This window comes from Colletotrichum godetiae (assembly GCF_030913485.1).
Source record: "Colletotrichum godetiae strain CBS 193.32 chromosome Unknown BDP55scaffold_38, whole genome shotgun sequence".
Classification (NCBI taxonomy): Eukaryota; Fungi; Ascomycota; class Sordariomycetes; order Glomerellales; family Glomerellaceae; genus Colletotrichum; species Colletotrichum godetiae.
This window is the reverse complement of record NW_026851286.1, coordinates 247,127-269,555: the sequence shown is the minus strand read 5'-3', so window position 1 is coordinate 269,555 and position 22,429 is coordinate 247,127. Positions and strand designations below refer to the sequence as shown.

At 52.6% G+C, this 22,429-nt stretch overlaps 4 protein-coding genes across 4 annotated transcripts; 2 read left to right on the top strand and 2 right to left on the bottom strand.

Moving 5' to 3' along the window:
• The first annotated feature begins 1,143 nt into the window (after positions 1-1,143).
• Positions 1,144-3,187, top strand: BDP55DRAFT_251050 (Alpha/Beta hydrolase protein). The gene is made up of 5 exons (XM_060566274.1): positions 1,144-1,183; positions 1,239-1,714; positions 1,791-2,502; positions 2,583-2,731; positions 2,795-3,187. Exons 2-5 carry the CDS (start codon positions 1,505-1,507, stop codon positions 2,861-2,863), a joined length of 1,140 nt encoding a protein of 379 aa, XP_060426454.1. The 5' UTR covers positions 1,144-1,183; positions 1,239-1,504; the 3' UTR covers positions 2,864-3,187.
• Positions 3,188-3,511: 324 nt separating this feature from the next.
• BDP55DRAFT_731444 (uncharacterized protein) lies at positions 3,512-4,279 on the top strand (the record flags this gene model as incomplete). Its single annotated transcript, XM_060579818.1, has 3 exons — positions 3,512-3,736; positions 3,806-3,821; positions 3,903-4,279. 3 exons carry the CDS (start codon positions 3,512-3,514, stop codon positions 4,277-4,279), a joined length of 618 nt encoding a protein of 205 aa, XP_060426453.1.
• Positions 4,280-4,591: 312 nt separating this feature from the next.
• Positions 4,592-5,882, bottom strand: BDP55DRAFT_731443 (aldose 1-epimerase; the record flags this gene model as incomplete). Its single annotated transcript, XM_060579817.1, has 2 exons — positions 4,592-4,971; positions 5,027-5,882. The coding sequence occupies 2 exons, from the start codon at positions 5,880-5,882 to the stop codon at positions 4,592-4,594; spliced, it is 1,236 nt and encodes a 411-aa protein (XP_060426452.1).
• A 12,640-nt stretch (positions 5,883-18,522) lies between these two features.
• On the bottom strand, positions 18,523-18,957 carry BDP55DRAFT_673157 (uncharacterized protein). The gene has a single exon (XM_060575579.1). The coding sequence runs from the start codon at positions 18,799-18,801 to the stop codon at positions 18,607-18,609; it is 195 nt and encodes a 64-aa protein (XP_060426451.1). The 5' UTR covers positions 18,802-18,957; the 3' UTR covers positions 18,523-18,606.
• Between the last annotated feature and the right edge of the window lie 3,472 nt (positions 18,958-22,429).

Sequence of the window (22,429 nt, the reverse complement as noted above, 5' to 3'; positions counted from 1 at the left end):
TTGTATCCGAGCCGTCCGCTGAATCAGCCATGGCCCCTGATAAAAGATTGTGGTTGTGAGAGAAAGTGTCTAGACTCGTCACCTTTCTTCAATGTCATCACGTCACGGTGATGGGCTGTCACATCTTATCGACCCAAGGTAGGTATTCCATTTCGATGATAGGATTTCGAATCTGCCTTGGTACCCCGGATGTGCCATCCTCCTTAGCAGCCGTTCCCGCTCCAAGAAGCTAGATCGCTCGGTGGTGGCGCCGTGGCGGAAAATTCGGCACTATGGGTTTTCCAAATACCTACCTACCTACCTACCTACAGTTGCTTGCATGGCACACCATGAGCGCTTATCATCGTTTTCCTTTGACCGAGATGGAGAGAGGGGAGGAGGCTGGAAGGGGGGGGCATAGGCGGTGGATGGCAAACGTGGATGGTGGGCATCAGACATACATTACACTATTTGATTCCAACAGTAGTCTGTCGTGACTGACAAATACTCTCCAACCTCGAGAAAACGACACCCCGGGCGAAAAAGACTGATGACTGAAGCTTCTGCATAAGCTTCTGCTCCTTTCTCTCGTCCTCGTCCCCATTGGCAATTGTTTGTGTTGTTTGGTTCGAACTGGCGTAAGCTCATGTGGAGAATAGGACCGGCAAATACGGGGCGGGGGATCGCAATGTCTTGACATCGATGGCGTTCGGTTGGGGCTGCCGCTAAGACGAACCTAGAACGAGTTGGGAGTCGGGACTGGGGCTCTTCTTTCACACTCCAACAACTCAATTGAGATCGGCGGCAAACATGATTGGGGGGCAATCCAAGCCCTTATTGACTGCAGGTCTCTTTTGGACCTTGCTCTACTACCCTTTCGGAAACGTTGCATGGGGCCTAGCGGTGAGCCGGACTGGGCTCCGGCCCTGGGATGCAACGAACTCCGTTGCGCCGGCGTTGGGATGAGCAACCGTCGGGGGAGGTACATTTACACATCACAATCCACGCTATTCCATTGCGTCTCTTTCCTTAGTTCCGCATGCCGGACTAGCCCCGGAAGGTCCCAAAGAAAAGACTGGAAAGATCGGGGGTGGTCTCGCGCAAACTCGCTTCGGTAGGCTTACTTATGCTTGGTTTAGTTGGCTTTGCTTGGGCGGCTATGCGTGCTCTGAACGCCACTTTCTGATGCGTGGACGGCTCGCTAGTGAGTTTCTAGACTGTATGAATTACAATTACTTTGCTGACATCATGGGCTGCAGGTGCCAGGTGGATGAATGGGCGCTGGTCATGGTTGAGGCTACCTTGCCGGGTGGGCGGGCATGCGGGCGAGCAAATGAGGATTTCCCACCCGTATAATCACGACCCCCGTTGCGGTGTCGGAAAGATGATGGCGTCTGGTTATTTCGTATAAGTATAACAGCCTGGCTTGGTCCACATCGTTTGCTGTTAGACATGATCCAAGACAACCCGATCTTAGACGCCCTCACATACAGAGCCTCTCAACGTTCAAATCTCAAACGTCAACATGGTCAACCTAATTTCAGCAACCCTCCCGGTTGCTTTTGCAGCCCTTGCTGCGGCCCGAGTGTGTCAAAATCTCACAGTCGAAGTCTCAATCACATCACGGAACGGGGTCTTCAATGTCTCAACACCAAAGACAAACCTTGATGTCACGAATATCATGCTAGGTCTAGCACAGCAGAGCAACAACTTTTCCGCAACCCATCTCACAGATGTAAGGACTCCCATCATCCACAAGTCAAAAACTGCCAAATACATTGAACAACGACTGACATCCCATGTTCATCCAGTACGCCACCGTCGGAGGCACATACCACCTCGCCTCAACCTACTGCCAACCAGACTCGGGCCCAGGCGCCGTCCTCCAGATTCTCACCCACGGCATCGGCTTCGACAGGAGCTACTGGGATTTCCCCGCCAATAACTACAACTACAGCTACGTCGGCCCCGCCGTCGACGACTACGGCTACTCCACCTTCGCCTGGGACCGCCTCGGCATCGCCCAGTCCTCCCGTGGCGAACCTGTCAACGAGATCCAGGGCTTCCTCGAGCTCGCCGCCCTCAAAGCCCTCACCGACAAGCTCCGCGCCGGCGCTGTCCCGGGCGTGCCCTGCACTTTTTCAAAATACGTCCACGTAGGCCACTCGTTCGGCTCCGTGCACTCGTACGCGCTGTCCGCCATGTACCCAGACGCCTCGGACGGTCTCGTGTTGACGGGATTCTCCGCCAACGCCACATTCCTCCCGGATTTCTTGCTGGGCGGCGCGTTTATTCAGGCGAACCAGGTCCCCGCGCTGGCGGACTACGTTGATGGGTATTTGGCGCCTGCGTACGAGGGCGGTGCGCATATCAACTTCTTCGCGCCGGATAACTTTGATCCTGCCATCTTGACGGCGGCGTATAAGACGGGCAAGCCGGTGACTGTGGGCGAGCTGCTTACGATTGGTGGCGAGGCGGGCACGACGAGCGGGTTCATGAAGCCTGTGCTCGTTATTACGGGTGGTAAGTTTCTCAGCATTGCTGGATATACCCAGGTTTGATATGGGAGGGTATTGTAAGCTGACGATTGGATGGTTTCACAGAACGCGACGTTCCCTTCTGCGGTGGTGATTGCCTTGCAACCGGCAACCCCAAGCTGCCCTCGATCCCGGCTGGCGTTGCGCCGCTGATCAACAACGCAAGCACTTTCGAGGCTTACGTTGTTCCTGACGCTGGACATGGTTTGGCATTCGTGAGTCATACTCCTTTGTGTGAGATATAACTTCAAGGACGTTGCTAATACTCATTGTTATAGAGCTACTCTCACGTCGAGGTTACGAGCAAGATCCAAGACTTCCTTGCACAGAACGGCCTTGCCAACTGAACCCATCATTGAGCCCGTGGTATATAGGAAACACTTTATGGTCCGTGATGGTGCGGCAGTTGAAGCTTCTATCCACTTTGATGCAAAAGTCTGCTAGCGTATCAGTTCACTCTCTTTTTCACGATATCAAGACAATTAAAGTACATAATCATTACAAAAGACACAAAATTGTCCAATGCATATATGTCATTGAGTGTTCATGACATTGATACTCAGTCATTCAATTGCAAACAATGAGCTCCAGAACCGTGATTGAGACGTGGAAATTGGGTCGTCGCAAAGTCATCTTACATCCAACGGCAAAATACCTCAGTGATGAATTATTATCACGATAGCATGGACCATCTCGAATTCTTTCCTTGTCTAAACTTCCGTCCAAAAGGACACTACTCGCCAAATGACGTCGGCGTTCACTAGCCCCCGGATCCGGATCCGACGGTCAACTAGGCATCAGACAACCAAAAGTACCTACCCCAAAGTCTGACGTGAGACAACATAACCACGAGAAGCAAAACCTCACACATCAATTCAAGCCTCCAATAAACCTGAGACCACATCTCTAAGCCGCTCTCATTCACCCACACACCCCCAAATCTTCTATACCCCATTCCAGAAAACCGACTTTCTTCTTCTTTCTTTCCCGCAACTATGCAGCTCTGGTCTCACAAGGCGAAACAAGACGCCCTAAACCAATCAGACGAAGAGCGGCGTCAGCAGCCCTCTTCCTTGCGCGAGATGCTTGACAACAAGAACGTGCCCAAAACAGCTGGACATGAGCCCGGGGAATCCTCGGGTCCGATACCAATCATTCTATGCGGTAAGACAGAAGAGATTGGTCGCGGGGTGATTGAGGGCCTAAGCCGGATTATGAAGGTGAGTTCTCCAAGACTGCCCCCCTCGTGGCCCTAGTTTCAACGTCTCAACCACACACGCATTCCAAAGCCGGAATTGGGCAGATGTAAAGAAAGACCGCGTTATGAGAGACCGATGTGATGAGAGTCTTGAAGAAAGTGAGCTCACAAACCCCCCCAAAAAACAGTCATCCACTTCATCACATCTTCCGCCTCCGGAGCCGTCATCATTCCAGCCCTTTTGACGTCCAAAACCACCACACCGCCACCGCAGCACCCGGACACGAGCACAATCGGCAGCGGGAACTACGCCTCCTCCCCGTGCGCCGTGGTCCTAGGCGGCGCATTCGACGAGGAGGCGATAAAGATGCTCCAGAAAGCCGTCGCTGAGCAAGGGACTGCGTCGAGGAAGATCCCGTGGCTTAGGCATGACGGGAGTAAAGCCGCGCCGCCTCCGGGGCCCGAGTACGGCAAAGCCATGGTCGCAAGGGTTAGAGAGAAGTTGGGGCTGTTGGAGGGGGAGGGGAAGCTGGATGGGGAGTATGGAGGTGACGAGTGGTATTGATGATTGGTCTGGTTAGTAATCTTAATTTGCCAGCGGTATGAAGAATAACATTCAGTCTCGTGGTAATGCACAAGGTCACTGAGGTATAGGAAGACCTGCTGCTAAGCATCACAGACAATATGGGGTCGGTCAGGCAGATTACGACAAAGTTCATTAATCCAGACGGATGCTCCGCCATTCATGCTAAATATCCCTCTTCATGGTATCATTAAATATGTGAAGGTGAATAGAAACATCTTGCTTTCTTCACGCATTCCCTCCTCTTTACCAGCACCTCGCCACTAGCAAACCCAAACTCACTCAACAGTTCTCCTACGAACTGGAAGTAGAGTTGATGCTGAAGCGGTAGCTGGCCTGGAGAACGTACGGGTCACCGCCGGGCTCGTAGATCTGCTTCTTGGTGCGGCCCCAGGCAGGGTTGTTGATGCCGTCGATCCAGTCCTGGACCTCGAGCACGACGCAGCCGTACTTGGGGATGATGCGGGGGAACTTTTCGTTGTCAAAGAGACCCTGGTTCTTCTTGAGGGCCACGGAGCCGTTCTGCTGGCTGCAGCTGTACATCTGGAAGGCGTCCTGGTCCGTGAAGACCTCGAGCTGGATACCGGACCACTCGGACTGCATGCGGGCGACGTAGCCCTCAGTACGCCAGTTGTAGGGACCCAGGTCGTTGCGGTTGACGATCCAGCAGTTGTCTGTGTCATGGTAAGCTTTGGTTGCGGTGCGCGGTGGAAACTGATCGGAACTTACCATAGCCAGTGCAGTTGAAACCGCAGTTGTTCTTGAGATCAGGGCTGGAGAAGTCGGCACCAATCTGCTTGGGCGCGCTCCAGAAGTCGTTGACGGAGCCCTTCTCGTTGGCGAGGATCTCGCCGGTGGGAATGAGGATGTTGTCAACGCCCACTCTCTGGCCATTGTACGGCATGTGAAGGGTGTGGTTGAGAGCCAAGCTGGTCTCGTTGTTGGAGAAGCCGTCGAGGTTCCAGTAGGTGTGAGAGCTGAGCATGATGGGCGTCTTCTTGGTGGTCGGGACAGCGATCATCTTGAAATCCCAATTCCAGCCGTTTAGGGTATAGGTGATCAGCGACACAACTTCGCCGGGGAAACCCTCCTTTCCGTCAGGATCGGTGAAGGAGAAGGTGATGCTGTTGTTGGTGTGGGAGACAATGGTGAAGTTGCGCCAGTCCCAGCCGTCAGAGCCTCCGTGAAGGGTGTCGAGGCCATTGTTGTCGTTGAGGTCGATCTGGTATTTCTCGCCGTCGATCTCAAAGGTGCCGTTCTTGATACGGTTCGCGTAGCGACCAGGGACACCGCCGAAATGGGGGTGCTGGCGATCCGTCTCGTAGTAGGTGGCGTTGTCCCAGCCAGCAACAATGTCGCGGGGGATGCCGTACTTGTCGTTGATGATGAAGTCGGAGACGGAGGCACCGTAGGGAATGAAGGCGGCCTTGATGTGCTCGCTGGAGATCCAGTATTTGCCATCCTTGTCGGGACCCAGTGACGAGGGAGCCGTGGTGTTACCACCGGATCCGCCAACGAACTGGGCCAGAGAGGTGGCCGGAGCGAGCAAAGCTCCGACGGCGACGGGAAGAAGTGTTGAGCGCATCGTGTAGGTGTGCCAGGCAAGGTAACAAAGGATTGAAGCACAGAGGACCGCGGGCCAGAACAGAGGATGATGACGGGAGGACGGACAGCACAGCCTGTGAGAGGGGAAGGTGGGATGAAGCGGGAGCTTATATCCCAATGGTGCTCCCCTCGTGCGGGAGGAGCGGAGAGACTTGCACATGGCAGTAAGAATGGGACGATTCTGATCATCGGACCAACGAAGCTACGTTATGCAGCTCGAGGAGGGCAGACTCCAGAGCAGGGCCGCAGAGTGCAGAGAACCAGCTCCACTCTACTCTGGGGAGGGGGATGACGGGTCGGGGAGAGGTACACCGTATTCCGGACGCGTGGGAAGAAGAGAAAGGCGAGGGCAGAAAGAAGCAGTAGCAAGGGCCGATCAACGGATTGGATGCGACGACATGATGTTACTGGAGCGTCTAGACGAACATGTGGTGGAATCCTTTCGCTTGTCCGGTGCTTGGTGCTTAGGTGGTGTTGGCCCCCGGTAAGAAGACGAGGACAAACAAAAACAAGCTGGAGCGAGCTAATGACTGACTAGCTAGCTAGTCGTAGCGTGAGAAAGCTTTTCCTTCGCGGTCAATGGCAAGTAACTTTGGGCGAGCCGAGATGCAGGAAGCCGGGGTATGAGCGTGCGGAGCAAGTCCCAAGGTAGGCGTATCCGTGTAAGGTAGCTAGCTAGGTGTGCTAGGTAATCCAATTGCTCATGAAGTGCGGTGCAGGGGAGCCAGCTCTGGACAAGCAAGCAAGGCAGGGCGAGGCTGCCCAACGATGAGGTTGAGAATGGCCCCGATGATACCCTCTCCAATGGGACGAGCGGGGTACAATTGGCGCGTGGTTGGCTGCCTTGGATGCTTGGGTAGCCTTCAGGAACAGGGCCGGGTAAGGACAATAGGCCAAAAGTTCCTTCTGGGATTGGTGGGTTGGATTGGTCTTCCAACAGCAATGAGGAACAGAAGACAAAGTCCGGGGTTTGCTTGCCGGACCGGACGCGATGACGACGTTGGGAAGTTGGGAAACTTGGGGGAGAGGCGCAGAGAGAGATGCCGGGGGTTGGGGAGAGGATTTGGGGGAGAATGGAGAAACAGGGGACGGCTCGGTGCCGGGAAGGCGTTTATGCGTGTTTCATTGGTGCGCGTGCGCATTATCCCGATGTCCCGAGTGCACGCAGCAGGGCTACCTATGCTTCTAAGAGGCGTTGGGTATTCTGCAGCCCTCACTCTACGGACCACTCTACGGTGCAGATGGCTTCCTGGTCTCAAAAGGTACAGTGGTGCTGGTGCCGGTGCTGCGAACGGTTCAAGTTTGCCGGGGAAATTGAGGTGCGGGGTTTTAGTGCCACTTCCCCAGATGTTTTCCCTGCTTCCCCGCTCTGCGCCACTCGATATTCAACTTCTCCTCTCCAAAGTCAAGCTTTTTCTGGCCGATGCTGCAGCTGCACCAACACTCCGTCACCAACGCTCCGTCACTAGTACTCCATCACGAGTTGCCCGGCAAGGTCAGGGTAGCACCTACGATATTACAGAGTACCACCCAGGCACATAGGCTGCCTCTGCTCTCTCCCTTCACCTCTGAGTCCTCCATCAGTCCATACTCCTCGCTGCCATTGTGATCCATTGTAGTCCATCGTACCACTAAGAGTGAGGCAATCGAAGATGGAAACATTCAGGTGAGAGAGGAGTGATCACAGATATGACTACCTACAATTGCTCTCTTTCATCACCGTCCGTCTGTTTTCCAGAGACAGTATACCCCCATGGTCATATCAATATAAAAAAGTCTAAACGAACAGCTCGCAATGGCTCCCGAGAAAGATCAAATGAAACTAAACAAATGCCATTTGCGCAAACGTCCCTGATTGGCACGCATCGTCCACACCACCCCGGGAACCAATTTGGGCCTAAAGCAAGCCACACACATACACACACATCCGCCAACCTCCTGGGACCATGGCATGGCCACCCCGGACTGCAGAATCAAAAGTCAGAATGTGGCACGTGGGGCTGTCAACATTGCAGCTGGTAAAACGTCTTATACCGAATCTTAGAGGAGCATATCCGAATCCTCAAAGACATGCAAGCCATAGTCGACTTCTTCGACACGCGACTTCACAGGAACCCGGCCAGACCCTTCCATAGACTGAACTATGTCTTCGTAATGAGCCTATTGCTGCAGCTTGAGGCTAGTTACTTCCGACGTCGCTTGTACTGTCTACGCTTGGTGCGTAGTTCTCTCGTATTCATCTAGTTTCTTAGTCCCATTCTATCCCACGCATTCGTTCTTTACTACAATTTGGACGGATAACGTTGAGAAACGCCAAATCGACTCATAAGCGATAGACATATCATTGAAGGCTACCATTCGTCGGCGTCAAAGTGGTTACCTCTAAGTAACCTCCTCGGTACCACCATCCTCCGAACCAGAGCCTCGGGTCGCCAAATCTTGAAGACCCCAAAGTCAATGCAAGGAGGGTTCCATTCTGACAGACTTCCCCGAGCCACGTGCCAAGTGGTTGAGCGCGGCTCCAGTTGTCTTTCATTCGCCTGAAGAGGTGACCACTTCTTGTCGCGACTACCTATGCTACTATGCTTCTAACAACAGCAACTTTGGCCATCCCTTCGGTCAACCTTTGTGACGATCAATGCAGATTGCAGCTCCGGAAGTCGGGCAGTGTCTGTTACCGTCTCTTTGGGCGCCATCTCCACAAAAGATGCGCCGGATACGAAATCAATACCAAGATCTATAGCAAACTAGTGCAGGTCACTTGAGCTAGCTAGTTATGAGTGTCCGACATGGAGATGATCTGACCTTTGAAGCAGCCGAGGCCACTGACAATGAGAGGCCATGCCTCAAGCTCAGACATGGCAAAAAGACTAACTAGGCCAAGTCATGATGACAATCGATATGGCGTGCTGGACTCGCCACTAGGTGCAGGTCAACGCCATTTGATCTCTTCCTGTTCGAGCTGGGGCATTCTCACTAAAGCTCTTGTTCACATATTCATAAACTGCTAGGCATAATTAGATAGGGACACTTTCGGAATTTCAGCAAACGGCATCTATTTGAATGAGCGGCATGCATGAATGTTCATCGGGGTGTTGAGCCTACAAGTTTGCGTATTCTTCATCGAAGCACAGGCATAGGATGCCAATTCTCATTATTCACTTCTCGCAAATGCCTCATGATATTAAGACACACCAGCAGCAAAGCGAGAGGCGCGCTGATACGTATGAGTTGATTTTCTAGATACGGCAGGTCTTGTATGGTTATCGTTCCTTCTTGTGATGCTTTTTGATCGTTTGCTCAAGTAGGTGGCATCACCTCATGATTGTCCAAGGGAGTCAACAGATAGCCTTGGGCGAGGTAGCTACCTTACCTAGTAGTAGCCACGTCCTAGAAGATAAAGTTAAGCATACCAGGGAGATTACTTCAAACTGGTCACGAAGACAGTCCATGGTATGTGTGCTTAGTTTGTTTCACATTCTCGATAAACCCTCCGTCAGCAGCATGAACAGAGTATCTGCCAACTGGCTTATGGCAACGGAGAAGCTAGCGAGATAAAAATCAGCCTGTATTAAAACTATCAAACCGTCGGCATCCAAGGCTGTCATTACTTCACGTATTGATTTCAAAGCTTGAAAGAGAGCTTTTAATTCTGCAGAGTCTTTGTAGCGTGATAATCAGGCGCTTGCACGCCTCATCAATCCATCCAGCGGAGAGGTGGACCAGCCACAAACACCCTAGTCTAGAAGAGTTGGGATTCAGCTATCTGTAGTGAAAGAAGTGTGAGACTCGAAGGATATTGACAGCAGGAAGCAGGCTCGAAACTATTTGACCCTGAGCTCCATCATTCAGAACATCTGTCGAGGTTCTCAACAGTTTTGACATCGGAGCGGTCCAAGGAAAGGTTCGTAGATGTTATGAAGACGAAGTGAAGGAACACAAGTTCAGTTTGGACGAAAATGAACCATGGAGGATCCATGGACTCGCCGCTGCTATCATCATCACGACTGAAGTTATACTAGGACAGGGGGGGGCAATCCCATTTAGGGAAGGGAGACGGTCTTTGTGAGCAGTCTGCTCTTTGCCAATGAATAATCCTGATGACTCTCTTGGATCTATATGGTATGATCCCTCGTTGAGATTGAGTTATGGATGTTCAATCAAGGCGTAGAACAGAATGAGAAAGGATGTCGGCGGAGTTCTCATCCAATCCTCAAGGTATTGATTGACACGACTTTCGGACACATATCATGGAATGAACATTGCCGTATTGCGGATTTAGTCAGGACAAACATCGAGTAAATGTATCCAGTAGGCTGAACAATGAAGTTGCAGATGAATTAATGCTATTGATCGATGCTGCTTTACATGGTGGTTTTCTTGAGGGACTGCGTCTTCCTTCGTCGGATGGAGAGTATAAAGAGTGATAACGAGGAACCAACACCCAACGCAAGATGGAGGATAGACGAGAGAGCTTCAAAGGCGTTCCTCTGTCCAGTATCAAAGAAAACTCCTGCCCAACTCGAGTTGTGGTTGAAGTTATACAAGTTATCATTCAATATTGTAGGCGGTCTCTAAAGAAGAGCTTTCCACTCTTGATTTGAAACGTCAATCATCTTCTTACCGCTTTCAGTCACAGCAACTTGCTAGATGTTAGTTTCATTTAGTCGCCGTCGCAAAAATTCTACCCTCTACCGCAGTTGTTGGCTACTAGTGTCTACAGCGGGTTTGCATCTCTGGCCAGCATTTTGCAGTGGGTTGTCCTCAAGATCGAATCTCACTGACAAACCTGCAAGGCCTTTCCTCCTTACATGTAATATGAATGCCGTACAACCTATAGTACTTGCCAGGAATAGATAGATTCTTAACCTACACAGCTTTTTGTTAAGGAGGATATGTCCTTCGACTAGATCGTGATACCAAGGCAGCGCTTCTTCTATGGACTAAATTTCGTCATCAGGATGGACGTATGAATGGCAAAGATTTCAGTACCCATAGTAGTTTTAAACAGCCGACGTGAGGCAATAGGCCTTTAACATTGCAGTCAATCAATCACTGCAATGGCTCGATGCCTCATGTATAGCAATATCCTGTTTGGGACATCTGGAGATGGGCACCCGAAACTCTCATGTACTGTGACGAATCCATTAGTATGCAAGATGAACCGTGAAATGGTGAGTATCTGTTGAATCTGTTCCTTGAATCACCTCATATAAAATCTTAGCTCGAGTCTACAACGGGACGTTTGTAGACGTATACATCGAGACGTGTACGATGTATATACGAAGTGATCAGCAGAACCAGATACTCGTAGATGAGACTACTTCGATAGCGTTTCCACTCGGCTGCTTGAAGTATGGCTACATATATCACTACAACAGATGCCTGACAGTTCCGGTTCTTCCATGCCGTAAGTGTACCTTCACGTCCAACTAGGGCCCAGAGGCTTTAACTGGCTTCTGGGTTGTCGGACTGCTCAAAATGACGCATTCTGAAAACATTGTGGATAGAAATCAGCCGGAGCAGATGTCAGATTGTCTTCAAACCCTCTAGCCGGCTCATATGTCTGACAGATATGTCTTCCAAAGTCTTTCAGTCTGTGAGAGCTGAATGCTCTGATCCGCACGATTCGGTACTTTAGGTATATCACAAGAGAAACGAGACATTCAAAAACGACAAACTTGTAGATCAACTCGAAGCTGACATTTATCTAGAAGAGGTCACTTAGATGAATACTGTATTAATATTAATAGGAGTTCGCAAATGCTTCCTTCATCCCTAAATCGGTCAATTGACGTTGAGATAACCCGAAAGCTCACACTACGATATGTCAACTGGGCGGTTGACGGCTCTCACCGAGGTGGGTACCATCGCCACCAGTGACGGGGGAAAGGTCAGATTGAGCCGGCCGGCGACGAGCTCGTATGTGGACTCACAGCCGAGGGATATGACGACAAGCCCGTTTCTTTCTTTTCCCCATCCATCGAAGAGAGTGCTTGGGAATCGGGTATGCTCAGCGATGGAAGAAGAAAGCAGCTGTCAGACTTGTCTTTGATCCTCGGCACACTCTCAGCAGATCTTGGTGGTGGAGAACAGGAGTCCCATCGACCGATTCCACCTTGCGTGTGTTCCATACTCCATACCTCTCGTACACGGTACACGGGCTCACCTCGGTGACGAGGTGCTTATAATATGCAGGGAATGCCGAGCAATCTCTTCTTACCTTACCTTAATTCGGTGAGGCAACGATAGCGAGATGTTTGACCTTGGTTCTAAAAAGAAAGTGCGCAATTCCAGCCTCTAATTCTCAATTGTGGGTTCCTTCCGACGTCAAGCCGCGAGGAGTGCATTCTCTGTTGGGTAAATAGAAGTCAACAAAACTGGCATTTGGAAAGCTTGAGGTCCCGGTCAACGACAGCAGCAACAACAACCGGCGGCTGCAGGTAGGCACGGCCCGGCAAATAACGGTTACGTAGCACCTTCTTCTTCGCTTGCATAGAGGTGACGCAAGCCAAAGGTAAGCCTGGTAAGGTAGGTAGAGATGCGGAAGGAACCCAAGTGCGCTGCTGTTGCCCTCGGTGAACTGGTACCTTAGAGGAAGGTGTGGGCGGGCATCCGTCACACCTTCACACCTCTCTTCGATCGATCGAATATCCGTATCCGTAAGGTACGGTGGACGGAATAATTAAGGTACTCCTTACTTCCCTTATCCATGCGAGTACTCCAGAGCAATCAATCTTCACATGCCGTTTGCTGTTCGCTCACATTTGTTGCTCACAGCTTGCCCCCTTTCCCTCTCTTTCCGCCCTCACTTCCCTTTGCACCCCAATGAGAGGGAAATCTGCGAAAACTCATCATCTCAAAACCCTCCCCAGACCACGCAGACGCGACAATCTGTCCCAAACAGAAGACACATATTCTCGGTCCCGCAAACATGATCCATATGCCTCGAGCAGGGTGACACCGCAGATCCTATTTTCCAGAAGAACAAGCGAACAATTTTGGGACGGGGGGTGACGCAAACGAGAGCCGGTTCCAGGGCTCCACCACCACCACACCCAGCTGCCAGAGTTCGGTCTGCCGTCTGAGCTTGAGGATCCCCGGGTTATTGTCATCAAAAAAGACGAGAAAATTTTTAAAATTGCAAACGCTTCCGCCCAGGGTCCCAAAGGGCCAACACGACAATCACCATTGCAACGCTGTCACCACATGGTCATGGTCACAGCTCGAGCTGCTGCTTCTGGTTCCACTGTTCCACACCAAACCGCATCGCAACGCACCTCTTCTTCTGATGGATCATGGATCCCTCACCGGCAGACTCCCGCGCACACCTGACGGAACACCTTCCCCGGTGCCACGAGGTCTATCCCCATCCCTCCGTCCCATCTCATCCCCGACAAGGTTTTAACGGCACCTTTGTGACAGCCCACAGGCTGTATGGATACAGCTAGCACCAACCACCCACTTGGCAATTAACTCAAGCAAGCAAGTCGCTTGTTGTTGAACTTTGATTGCTGTACCCTAAGCCCTTCAAACCGTCTGGCTTCGACACTCCAGACGAGCAACCCCATCATGGATAATGGATGATGGATCTCTCCGAATTGTCGAGGATGCAAGCCTGTCACCGCATGTCTTTGAGGAGACCACTACGGATACTCAACGTTGCCGATGCAATTGGCCGAACTGGCCACGCGAGGAAACGTTCACTCGCTACCGGCCGCAGCATGCAGGTGCCCGCTCTGACTCGCTATAGAGTTCGTCTCCGAACATCCTCATCAACTTGGACCAGTCGCAATCAGCCGGTTCGAGACTTCCAAAATGCCGTGCTGGTCTGTGCAGCCAATGCTACTCAACGCTATCCGTATCTGTAGACGGACACGGATAACCACCTTCGCAACAGGCTCAAACGACAGGGCTGAGTCATGACCTGTCGCTCCAAACTCTTTCCGTTTGCCCAAGCAGAAAGCTTCTGGAACCCTTCCATGGCTTCGCTAGAATCCAGCACCGCAGAGGTGGATACAGGGCACCCTTTGGAAGTGTGGATGGTATAATGTGACGCGTCTGTTGTCGACTTTTGCGTCTCTCTAGCACGCCACGAAAAAGACAGTCAGTTCAACAACATCTGCGGTGGGCGACGAAACGATTGATGCCTGTCATTTGTGACAAATTTGCGCTGCTGCCATAGACCGCCGCCCGGCCCAGCCGCAACATTCGGCGCGCAGGAGCTTTCTGAGCACTTCTGGCTTTGTCTCCTCGCTTGATCAGAGCTAGATTGCGATCTGGCTCACCGAGAAAGCTCTCATAGGAATTTGGAGGTCAAATTTCCAACAGTCAACTTGATCCGCTACCAATATCCACTGTGGTCTCGGTGTCCCTTAGTATACGAGCTCTTCACCGGCTGATCGAGACGGGATCTCCGTGCCCCCTCGACAAGACTAGGGCCCCTGCACCATCTTGACACCTTGACCTTCGGGTCATTATGAAGCTTGAACACAGCATAGTTTTTTTTCTTCTTAATATATTTTTTTTCACAGAAATCAGGGGCAACCTTCACCGACAGCTCAGTCTCGGCGGCCATAGCACGTACGTGGCGCCGGCCCCGTTGAAGAGAGATCCTCGCGGCGGGCAATTGGTCGGAACTGGCTCCGGGGCAGGCTCTTCACCAAACGTGGCACCAACCAAAACCCAACTCAGCGCTGAAGTTCGAGCTCCCCACAAGCCCTGTCGACATACCAGCATGGCTGGGGTCGCCCAAAGGGCCGTTTTCCTTCAATTTTCCGTTGGTCCCAAGTGCCTGGCAATGAAAGCCTTGTCTGCAAGGTTCTTGGACGTTAAATTTCGCTCCGGCTTGGTCAACTTGAGTCGGCGTCTGTCGCTGGTCGGTCGTGGGATCGCAAGCCACGAAAGGTGGACACAAAGGATCACGGCTTCATCCGCCGGCCCAGCATGCGGAATTGTGGACAGAGGCGCGTTGCACATGGCGGCTTGGTGGAGCTAACCGAAGTGGTGGGCGTGGCAGGTCCTCACCGTTGGGCTGGGTCGGGTTGGGCTTTGACAGGGTACAACCTCATCAGACCTCAGGGTACCATTTGACCAGCCGGCGAGGTTCCCTCTTTGCCACAGAAGTCACATGATTGCCCTCGAATGCAACGGGGTTTGCACATACGACTACCGGTACGCGAGCATCGCTGGGCGTCATTCGCACACGCGCGACGAATTGGAAAGCATCACTGGTTGTAACCACTTATCTAGAAGGCATCGAGGCGGTCTCCGAGACGAGAGCGTTCAGCAGCCATCGGCTCACGTTGGACGGCAATTGGTCTCCCGAAAAGGGGGCGGAAGCATGAGCTTCTTGATGATGGACGACCGGTTCCTCGGTATCCAACCGAGGAGGGTCACAATTTTACCCCTGTTTCATCGCATATTTCCCCCAGCAGACCCAAGCCGGCGAATGGGCTAATGCAGGAACGGCGGTGCCAACAGTTTTGATTACCTTGCTTTGAGCAGTACGGGAGCAACGGGTAGTACGTACCGCCCTTCTCTGGACACGTGTGCCATATATCGTCCTGCCGCGGTAGGTCCCTCCACCTACTATGTATGGCGAACCCTCATACGGATATGGGTAGGTACTGTTGGACCTCGTCGAGTCGCGAGTTGCTTTACCAGGCCTGTTTCCCAGTAAATGCTGATTTATCTCAGACCACTCCATACACCCACCGAGCCATCAACCTTTTGCTTTCGGCCGCAAGGTATCCTCCCCCGAGAACCAGATGCCCGGATATCTATCCTCGAGGCCATCGACAAGGCGTCTTGGGCCCCGGCGCCAACCAGCCTCCAGAACCCAGTATTAAGAGCTACAACAGACCGGGCAACGATCCCGCGAGGATCCCTGAAACATACAGTGCAATCATTAGCCCCGGGACAAGTCAACACGGTGTGAAGTATCGCAGTACATAGGACCGAGTGGATTTTCTGGGTGGATCCTGGAGGAGGCCCTTATCACCCACCTTTTTACCAGGGTATTCTCATCCCCAACGGCGGGTTTCCTGCACTGAGCCAGTTCCCGAGGAGGCGAGGGCTGATGCAGGGCTCCCAAGTGTCTTTTACTTTATGCTTCCATGCTTCCACAGCTTCTGGAAGGCTTCGATGCAGCAGCAGTTCACTAGAAGGACAGCGCTCAGGTCCCCTGTCACCGAGCCCTAGAGGCGAACAAAGGTCCCTGAATCCGCCGTCAGACAGGGAAGCCTTGGCTGAACGACATGGACGGGGCCGAGGGGTATGCGAACAAACGACCGCAGCGCAATGGCAGCTACGAATACATACAGAGAAAGGCGACGTCTGCAGGGTTCCGGATTGATTGATGGGAAAGTTGTCTCGTCCGCCTATTTCGAGCAATGGGGACGCAACGCTACGCGAGATGGGAACCGAAACGAGAGACAACAAAGGCAACGAACGTTGTTGGACCTTGCCTTCTGTGGAAACATGATTGTTTGCGGCTACTGTTCGTTAACCAGCAAACCAAGTTCGTCTTGAACGACATGTTTGCTCACCTGTCGTTTTCGTGCTGTTAGCAATGACAGAGGTGATGATCGTGTAGGCCATCGCCAACCAAACGATTCACTTGGCGAACTTGTGACTGCAGATACTCTGTACGGAAACTGGGAACCCTGCCGCTGCCGCTTTCTTCCTCAATGATCATTTGTGACAGGGAGATCGTTGGTTTGCACGCACAATCGCCGCGAATTCTAGATAGGATGGGAAACGTGTTTCTAGCGACAAAACTTTCCACCACTATGGTCAGCCCATGCCACGCCCACCGATGCATCGCCGCACCAGTTTCGATTATACCAAAGACAATAGAACATCACAGCGCCGAAGCAACCAGAGTAAAGTCTTTTCAGGAGAGATGCAATCAGAAGACAATCAGCGATAGGAAGCGAATCATTGCTTGTCAAAAGTTCAATCGCCAGGTACTCACAATATCGGTGCGTCTGCAAATGACTAGACTGGTATGCGGCGTGCCTCATCAACGACATGGGCTGCGCGAGCGGACGGGAACGACCCGCTCGCTTCATGCAACCACTGAAGCCCGTCTCCTGCTTGTCTTCTTTGGGTGAGCGGTCAGTGTTTGGTGGCTCACCAGCAAGTCTGTTACATGCCGTATTGAGAACAGAGGCCGTGGCGATCGTTGTTAGATGAAACAGTCTTACCGCGGACTGATCTTCGTCTGAGGGGCTTCGCGGTGGAAAAGGCTAGTGAGGAATCCGCCGCGGATCTTCCTGGCGCGATGCTCACCTACTGCTCGGAGGTGACAGACACGGAAGGTCGCTGACCTAAATTCGCCTTTTACCCACCTGGCGATCGCCTCCATCATGAGAGGACGTTGAGAATTCTTGTTTTTGCCTCGGAAGCATGATCAAGGACGCGCCGTTAAAAGATCATCACTAATGCACCCCTGCTCATCCCGTCTTGAACCCTACGTCCCTGAGAATTGCCTCAGTTCCAAGGAGAAAAGATACTGACATTCGGAATCTTCGACTGAGTTTCAAAGACTAGACAAGCCGAGCCCGAATAGTTCAGATGGTGCGCCCAATCAACGGCATCTTTGGGCCTACTCTGTGCACTCACTCAGGGAGCTACTTACCTACCTTACTTCACGCTCTCTCACCCTGTCAATCGTACAGGAGCAGCCGGTTCTCCGGATACTAGAGATTTGCGGATATGAGAACTGACGCAAATCCTCGCATCGCTTGAGGCAGATGCTCAGACTCACGCTTCTAAACCGGCCGGCACCGGAACGGAAGACCCGTCGCCTATCTAGTCAGAAGAGACAAGAAGGCACACGTCGAGACGGGCGTACCGTCAATTTTCTGGCGATTCAGCAAGTTGAATAATGTCTTGGCTAAGCGGATCTTGGACCGCATGCCAGTTGCCATCCGTTGATATGTTGGTGCACAGCTGCGTCCCGTCCAAGAAACATTGGTAAAGTCCCGTATCGCCCATGTACCTCTGACTGAGGGCTACCCGTCCAGCCATCCTTCCGCGGCCGCTATGAAAAACTTTGGAGGAGGGTTCCGAGCGGCCGTCAATAATTCCTTTTGGATCCCGAGATATTGAGTCCGTGTTTCGCGATGATGACGACACACGGGTAAACGTTTCTGGATCCTGTAGGTTCAACATTGCACTGCGCCTTTGTGGACAGTTGGTTTACCTGACAGCGGTTGTCTTGTTCCCGTTCCCGAGTGCGCCACGACGCGGAGAACCTCACAGTTCTGTGACAGAACGGGATTTTCAGGTTAAGTGAATCTGACAGAGCCATTGATTTGGTTCCCGCCCGCAAATTGGCCGAAGAGGACGCGAAGAATGGGTTCTGGCAAGGTGCAGAAACGTGGGCCTCGTACACAGGATGGTATTGCAAGCACCGACCCAGGACGGGAACGAATTATCAGATGCTGTGGCTCATCGCGAGGCACGACGGATAGGTCGCACACTAGCCTCAGCAACGACTAGGAGTTGGCTGGTTGCATGCCATGGATTGGTTATTGACCGAATATGCTGGATCTAGCCGCCTCTCAAGGTGTTTTGTCCAACGGGACAATTCCAAGGCTCAGACAACATAGGCCATTTCCGCAGCCCGCCCTCGTGTTCGGCCTGATAGCAGCAAATCCGCATAGGAGAAGCAAATCAAGATTTTGCAGACGATATCATAAACAAGCCGACGGGAGGTGCGCGGCTCGAAGCGAACATACGGATGAGTTCTTACTCTCGCCTTTTTTACCCGACAAGCTGTCCATGACTGGCGGCTGGGAAGAAAATTTAGAAGCGGAGCAGGGGAAGTAGCAAGCCGAAGAAGCAAAAGGAGCAGCCAGGATGACCGACCTGGAGTGCCTGGATATCATGGTGCTCACCGAGGGGGCACGGGCTCAGCGGCGTGAGGAGGCGTGATGGGCAACGGATCGCTGTCACCATTCCCCCTCCGAAATGAGGAGCACGGCAGGGAGAAGAGTGACACGCCCGGGTCGTCGTCGCCGGCCGCCCGCCAAAGCTGCTCGAGAAACCAAGGGATGGAATGTACGAGGCAGTCTGATTTACGCTCACCATCATGAGTCGGACAGCCACACTTGGACAATAGCATATCGGCGCTGTCAGGCTGGGCCCGGCCATGGCTGTCCAACGAAGGCATCACAGGGAACGCGACACACAGAGTTGTAATCACCGAGAACCATCGGCATGGATGCCTCCGTATAATGCGACCCTTCGTGCAAATTGCTGCTTCGGTTTGGCCCGCAGCTAGAGCCCACACCCGCCCGAGTCGTGGGAGTCAGACGGAACGTGCAGCCCTCATCAGAATGCAAAGATGGGAGAGCCTTGCAACAATAAGCAAGAATGGGCGGAAGAAGAGACGAGAAAGCGAAAGAGAGGGTGTGCAGCAATTTTGGCAAGCGAAGTCTCTTCGTGTGTGTGAAGGGATATCGGGAACCGAACTTGCAAAAGCATCGAGACTCTCTACTCTTTTCACTTTTCTTCTTCAATGCGATTTTCCTCTCTTACTAACACGACATGGCGCATGGCAAGTAGCTATTTTTGTTTACTGCAGCACCTGCTCCGATGAATGTTGTGCACACACACAAACACAGCCAAGCTGAGCTGAGCTGAAGTGAGCCGGGAGGGCGAAGCTAATTAAAGGATGCGAATGACTAAACAGAGAGTTTTTCGCAAAGCATGCGACAGCAGCGTTTTGAATCGGGTTGCAGCGAATACATGCGCTAAGGACCGCGGCAGAATGACAGGTCGGCAGCACGCAGAACAAGGGTTCTCTCAAGCCGCTATGTCTGAGAAAAGGCTCTGGAGGTGGAAGTGGAAGCATGGGAGAGGTGAAGTGCGGGAGGGAGACATGGAGGGAGGGAGGCATGCAAGCATGGGAGGGACACATACGAAAATCCGTACACACACACACATACAACAATCAGCAGCATGGCAACGTGGATTGGGAGCAACGTCGAGGCTCGTCCTGCAGTCCTCCATCATCACCCTTTCATGTGTGCGTGGACGGATGGATGAATTGGTCGGATAGAGTGTACCCCTGGCGGCCACTGACCCCTGCTCTCCGTGGTCTTTCAGGAAGATCCTAGTAGGGGCGACAACCGTCAGTGCAGAGCGCAGCAGGAGACAAGCAGAAGGGCAAGCCGCAAGCTGCTATCAAAGATGGAGACGGGGATAAAATCGAGGTGTTCCGGTGACCCTAAGGTGAGGACGGATGGAGCGATACGTACCGGCAAAAGGAACCTCGGCGTCCCATGTACCGGTGGATATCTGACCTCACTGCCGTTCAGTACAGAAAGTACGGGGCACGAAGCACAGAGTATCCGTAAGTATCTCTGATTCTCTGTCCACTCTCCCTTTCCCCATCTCCTATTCCCAGAGCCCATTCTTTGCTCGGCGGTCCTTCTTGTGGGACAGAAGTTACCTCACTCGCTGGTCAGTGGTCTGCCTGCCCCAAGTGGATGGGTTTGTTTCACTCCCATTGCGGATGCACTGGTGTTGAAGATACCTTACTTGTACAGGCTCAAACGCAGTGTACGAGTACCGGCGATGTGGTGCAAGTGCCCTGCTGCTCCGTACGGATACGTACGTGAGGAGCCCTGCACTCTTTCTGGTGCTTCCATTAGTGGACCAGCCCAATGTACCGGGAATCAGTCATCGCAGACCCTTTTGCATTTGCGCATTGTCTTTCTTTCTTCTTCTTCTCTTTTCCTTTTCGTTGTTTTCTTTCCTTTCCAAGGCCGCGATTTTGGCTGCTTCGCCATTGAATTTTCACCGGATCGCGCCAGTCGTGCAGACATGAACCATGCTGGTTGGGCCTCAACGGCAAGTGCTGGCAGGAGACCAGCGGCGCAAAGTAGGATCAGCGACTAATACCAAAGGTACGGGATAGGCGGGCTGGGGACAAGCCGCGAGACGAGTAGGAGCCAGACAGAACACTTGGACCTCAAAATAGGACATAGAGAGTATGGTGAGGCAAGGTAGGCACCATTCAAGCTGCTTCACCTCGCCGCCTCAAGTTGGCCGAGCTAGGGCATTCCACCATTTCAGTCGCCCTCTCCCTGAAGCCAAAAGGAGACCAAAGGCCCTGCCTGAGTCCTGAGTCCTGACTCTTTGCTGCCACACCAAGGTTGCGCAGTCACGCAGTGCGCATCCACCGGCGAGAAGCCACGGCATGGCTCTAGTCTCGATTGGCACAGTTCCAAGAGCTTCCCCGATAGCCTAAGGAGACGGGTGCGAGGTAGCCGCTACCTCATAGTAGTCTGTACGTTCCATGCTTTCGCCTCTGAACAACAATTCTGTACGGATCAGCCTCGCAATGCCAATCATCGAACAGCGGAACAAGCAAGCACTTTCAGCTGCCTCTCTCTCTCTCTCTCTCTCTCTCTCTCTCTCTCTCTCTTTCGATCTCCCGCTCGGGCTGTCCCTCTTTACTACGGATATACCCAGCCACCCAGGGCAGTCGCGATCATCCATACGTACCTGATTATCGGCATGGAGCAAGGATTCGCGTTTGGCTTGCCTGAAGTTGTTTTACTCTGCTCATCTTCTGAGAGCAGCAACAAGTACTCCGTACGCAGCGAGTATCTACTCCGTAGGGTACCTTACCTTAGCTGGGCAAGGTGCCAGGCACAAAACGGGCTACGTACGGGTAGCTAAAGTTGGGTAGGTAAGGTAGGTACATTACGGAGTACTTCGTACCCAAAGCGCCTCTCTTCACTTTGGGGCCCGGTACGGGTACCTGGCATAGGCATGGCATGGCATGGCGTGGCGTGGCATGGGACGGGCATCTTCTTGCAAGGAAGCCAGGGCGTGGCGTGGCTCTTGGGCTGGCTAATGCCACACCCCCTTCCCTCCTTTCTCATCCATGATCTCTCACCTCCCCCCTCCCCCCCCTGGACAACATGAAGGGGGCCCTGGGGCCTGGGGTCTACTGTCTGGGTACCACGGTACCTTGCCTGGGACCTAGCCGTCTCGCCCGGGGGGGGGGGGGGGAGGGTGCGGTTTCCAGACTTGCAGGATGAGCAGCGGCAGCAACAACCAGAGATGCTGGTCCCCATCCATCCATCCCTTCCCTTGGTTCCCTTTTTTTGCCCTTTAATTTTTGGTGGAAAGAGAGAGGAAAAAAGCAACCACCAAACCTGAGGAACATTACACCACTCCGTAAGGTACCTTACACCCAGACCAAGAACCAAACCAGACCAGACCATACCTGGCCCTGACCAGACAGCCCCCGAAGGAAAGGTACTTACCTCTTCCTGGCCCTACCTCACCTTGCAAGTCGCCTTACATGGTTCCAGTCCAGCACCAGTAGCCCATGAACCCCCTTCCCTGCGCTCCCGCCCTGACATTACATTACCTACTTTACATTGCGAACAAGAAAAAAAATTTCCCATTCTCGGTCGGGGCGTCTGGAATAAGACTGAGAGACTTCTTAATCACCTCCCTCCCATCCGTCATCTCCTGTTTCCATTCTTCTGAATT

Bases quoted from the DNA above. Each gene is read 5' to 3' on its own strand.
- BDP55DRAFT_673157 (XM_060575579.1), bottom strand. From the start codon at position 18,801: ATGATATCCAGGCACTCCAGGTCGGTCATCCTGGCTGCTCCTTTTGCT.
- BDP55DRAFT_251050 (XM_060566274.1), top strand. From the start codon at position 1,505: ATGGTCAACCTAATTTCAGCAACCCTCCCGGTTGCTTTTGCAGCCCTT. The intron at 2,503-2,582 runs GTAAGTTTCTCA...ATGGTTTCACAG, and splicing joins TGTGCTCGTTATTACGGGTG to AACGCGACGTTCCCTTCTGC. The intron at 2,732-2,794 runs GTGAGTCATACT...TCATTGTTATAG, and splicing joins CTGGACATGGTTTGGCATTC to AGCTACTCTCACGTCGAGGT.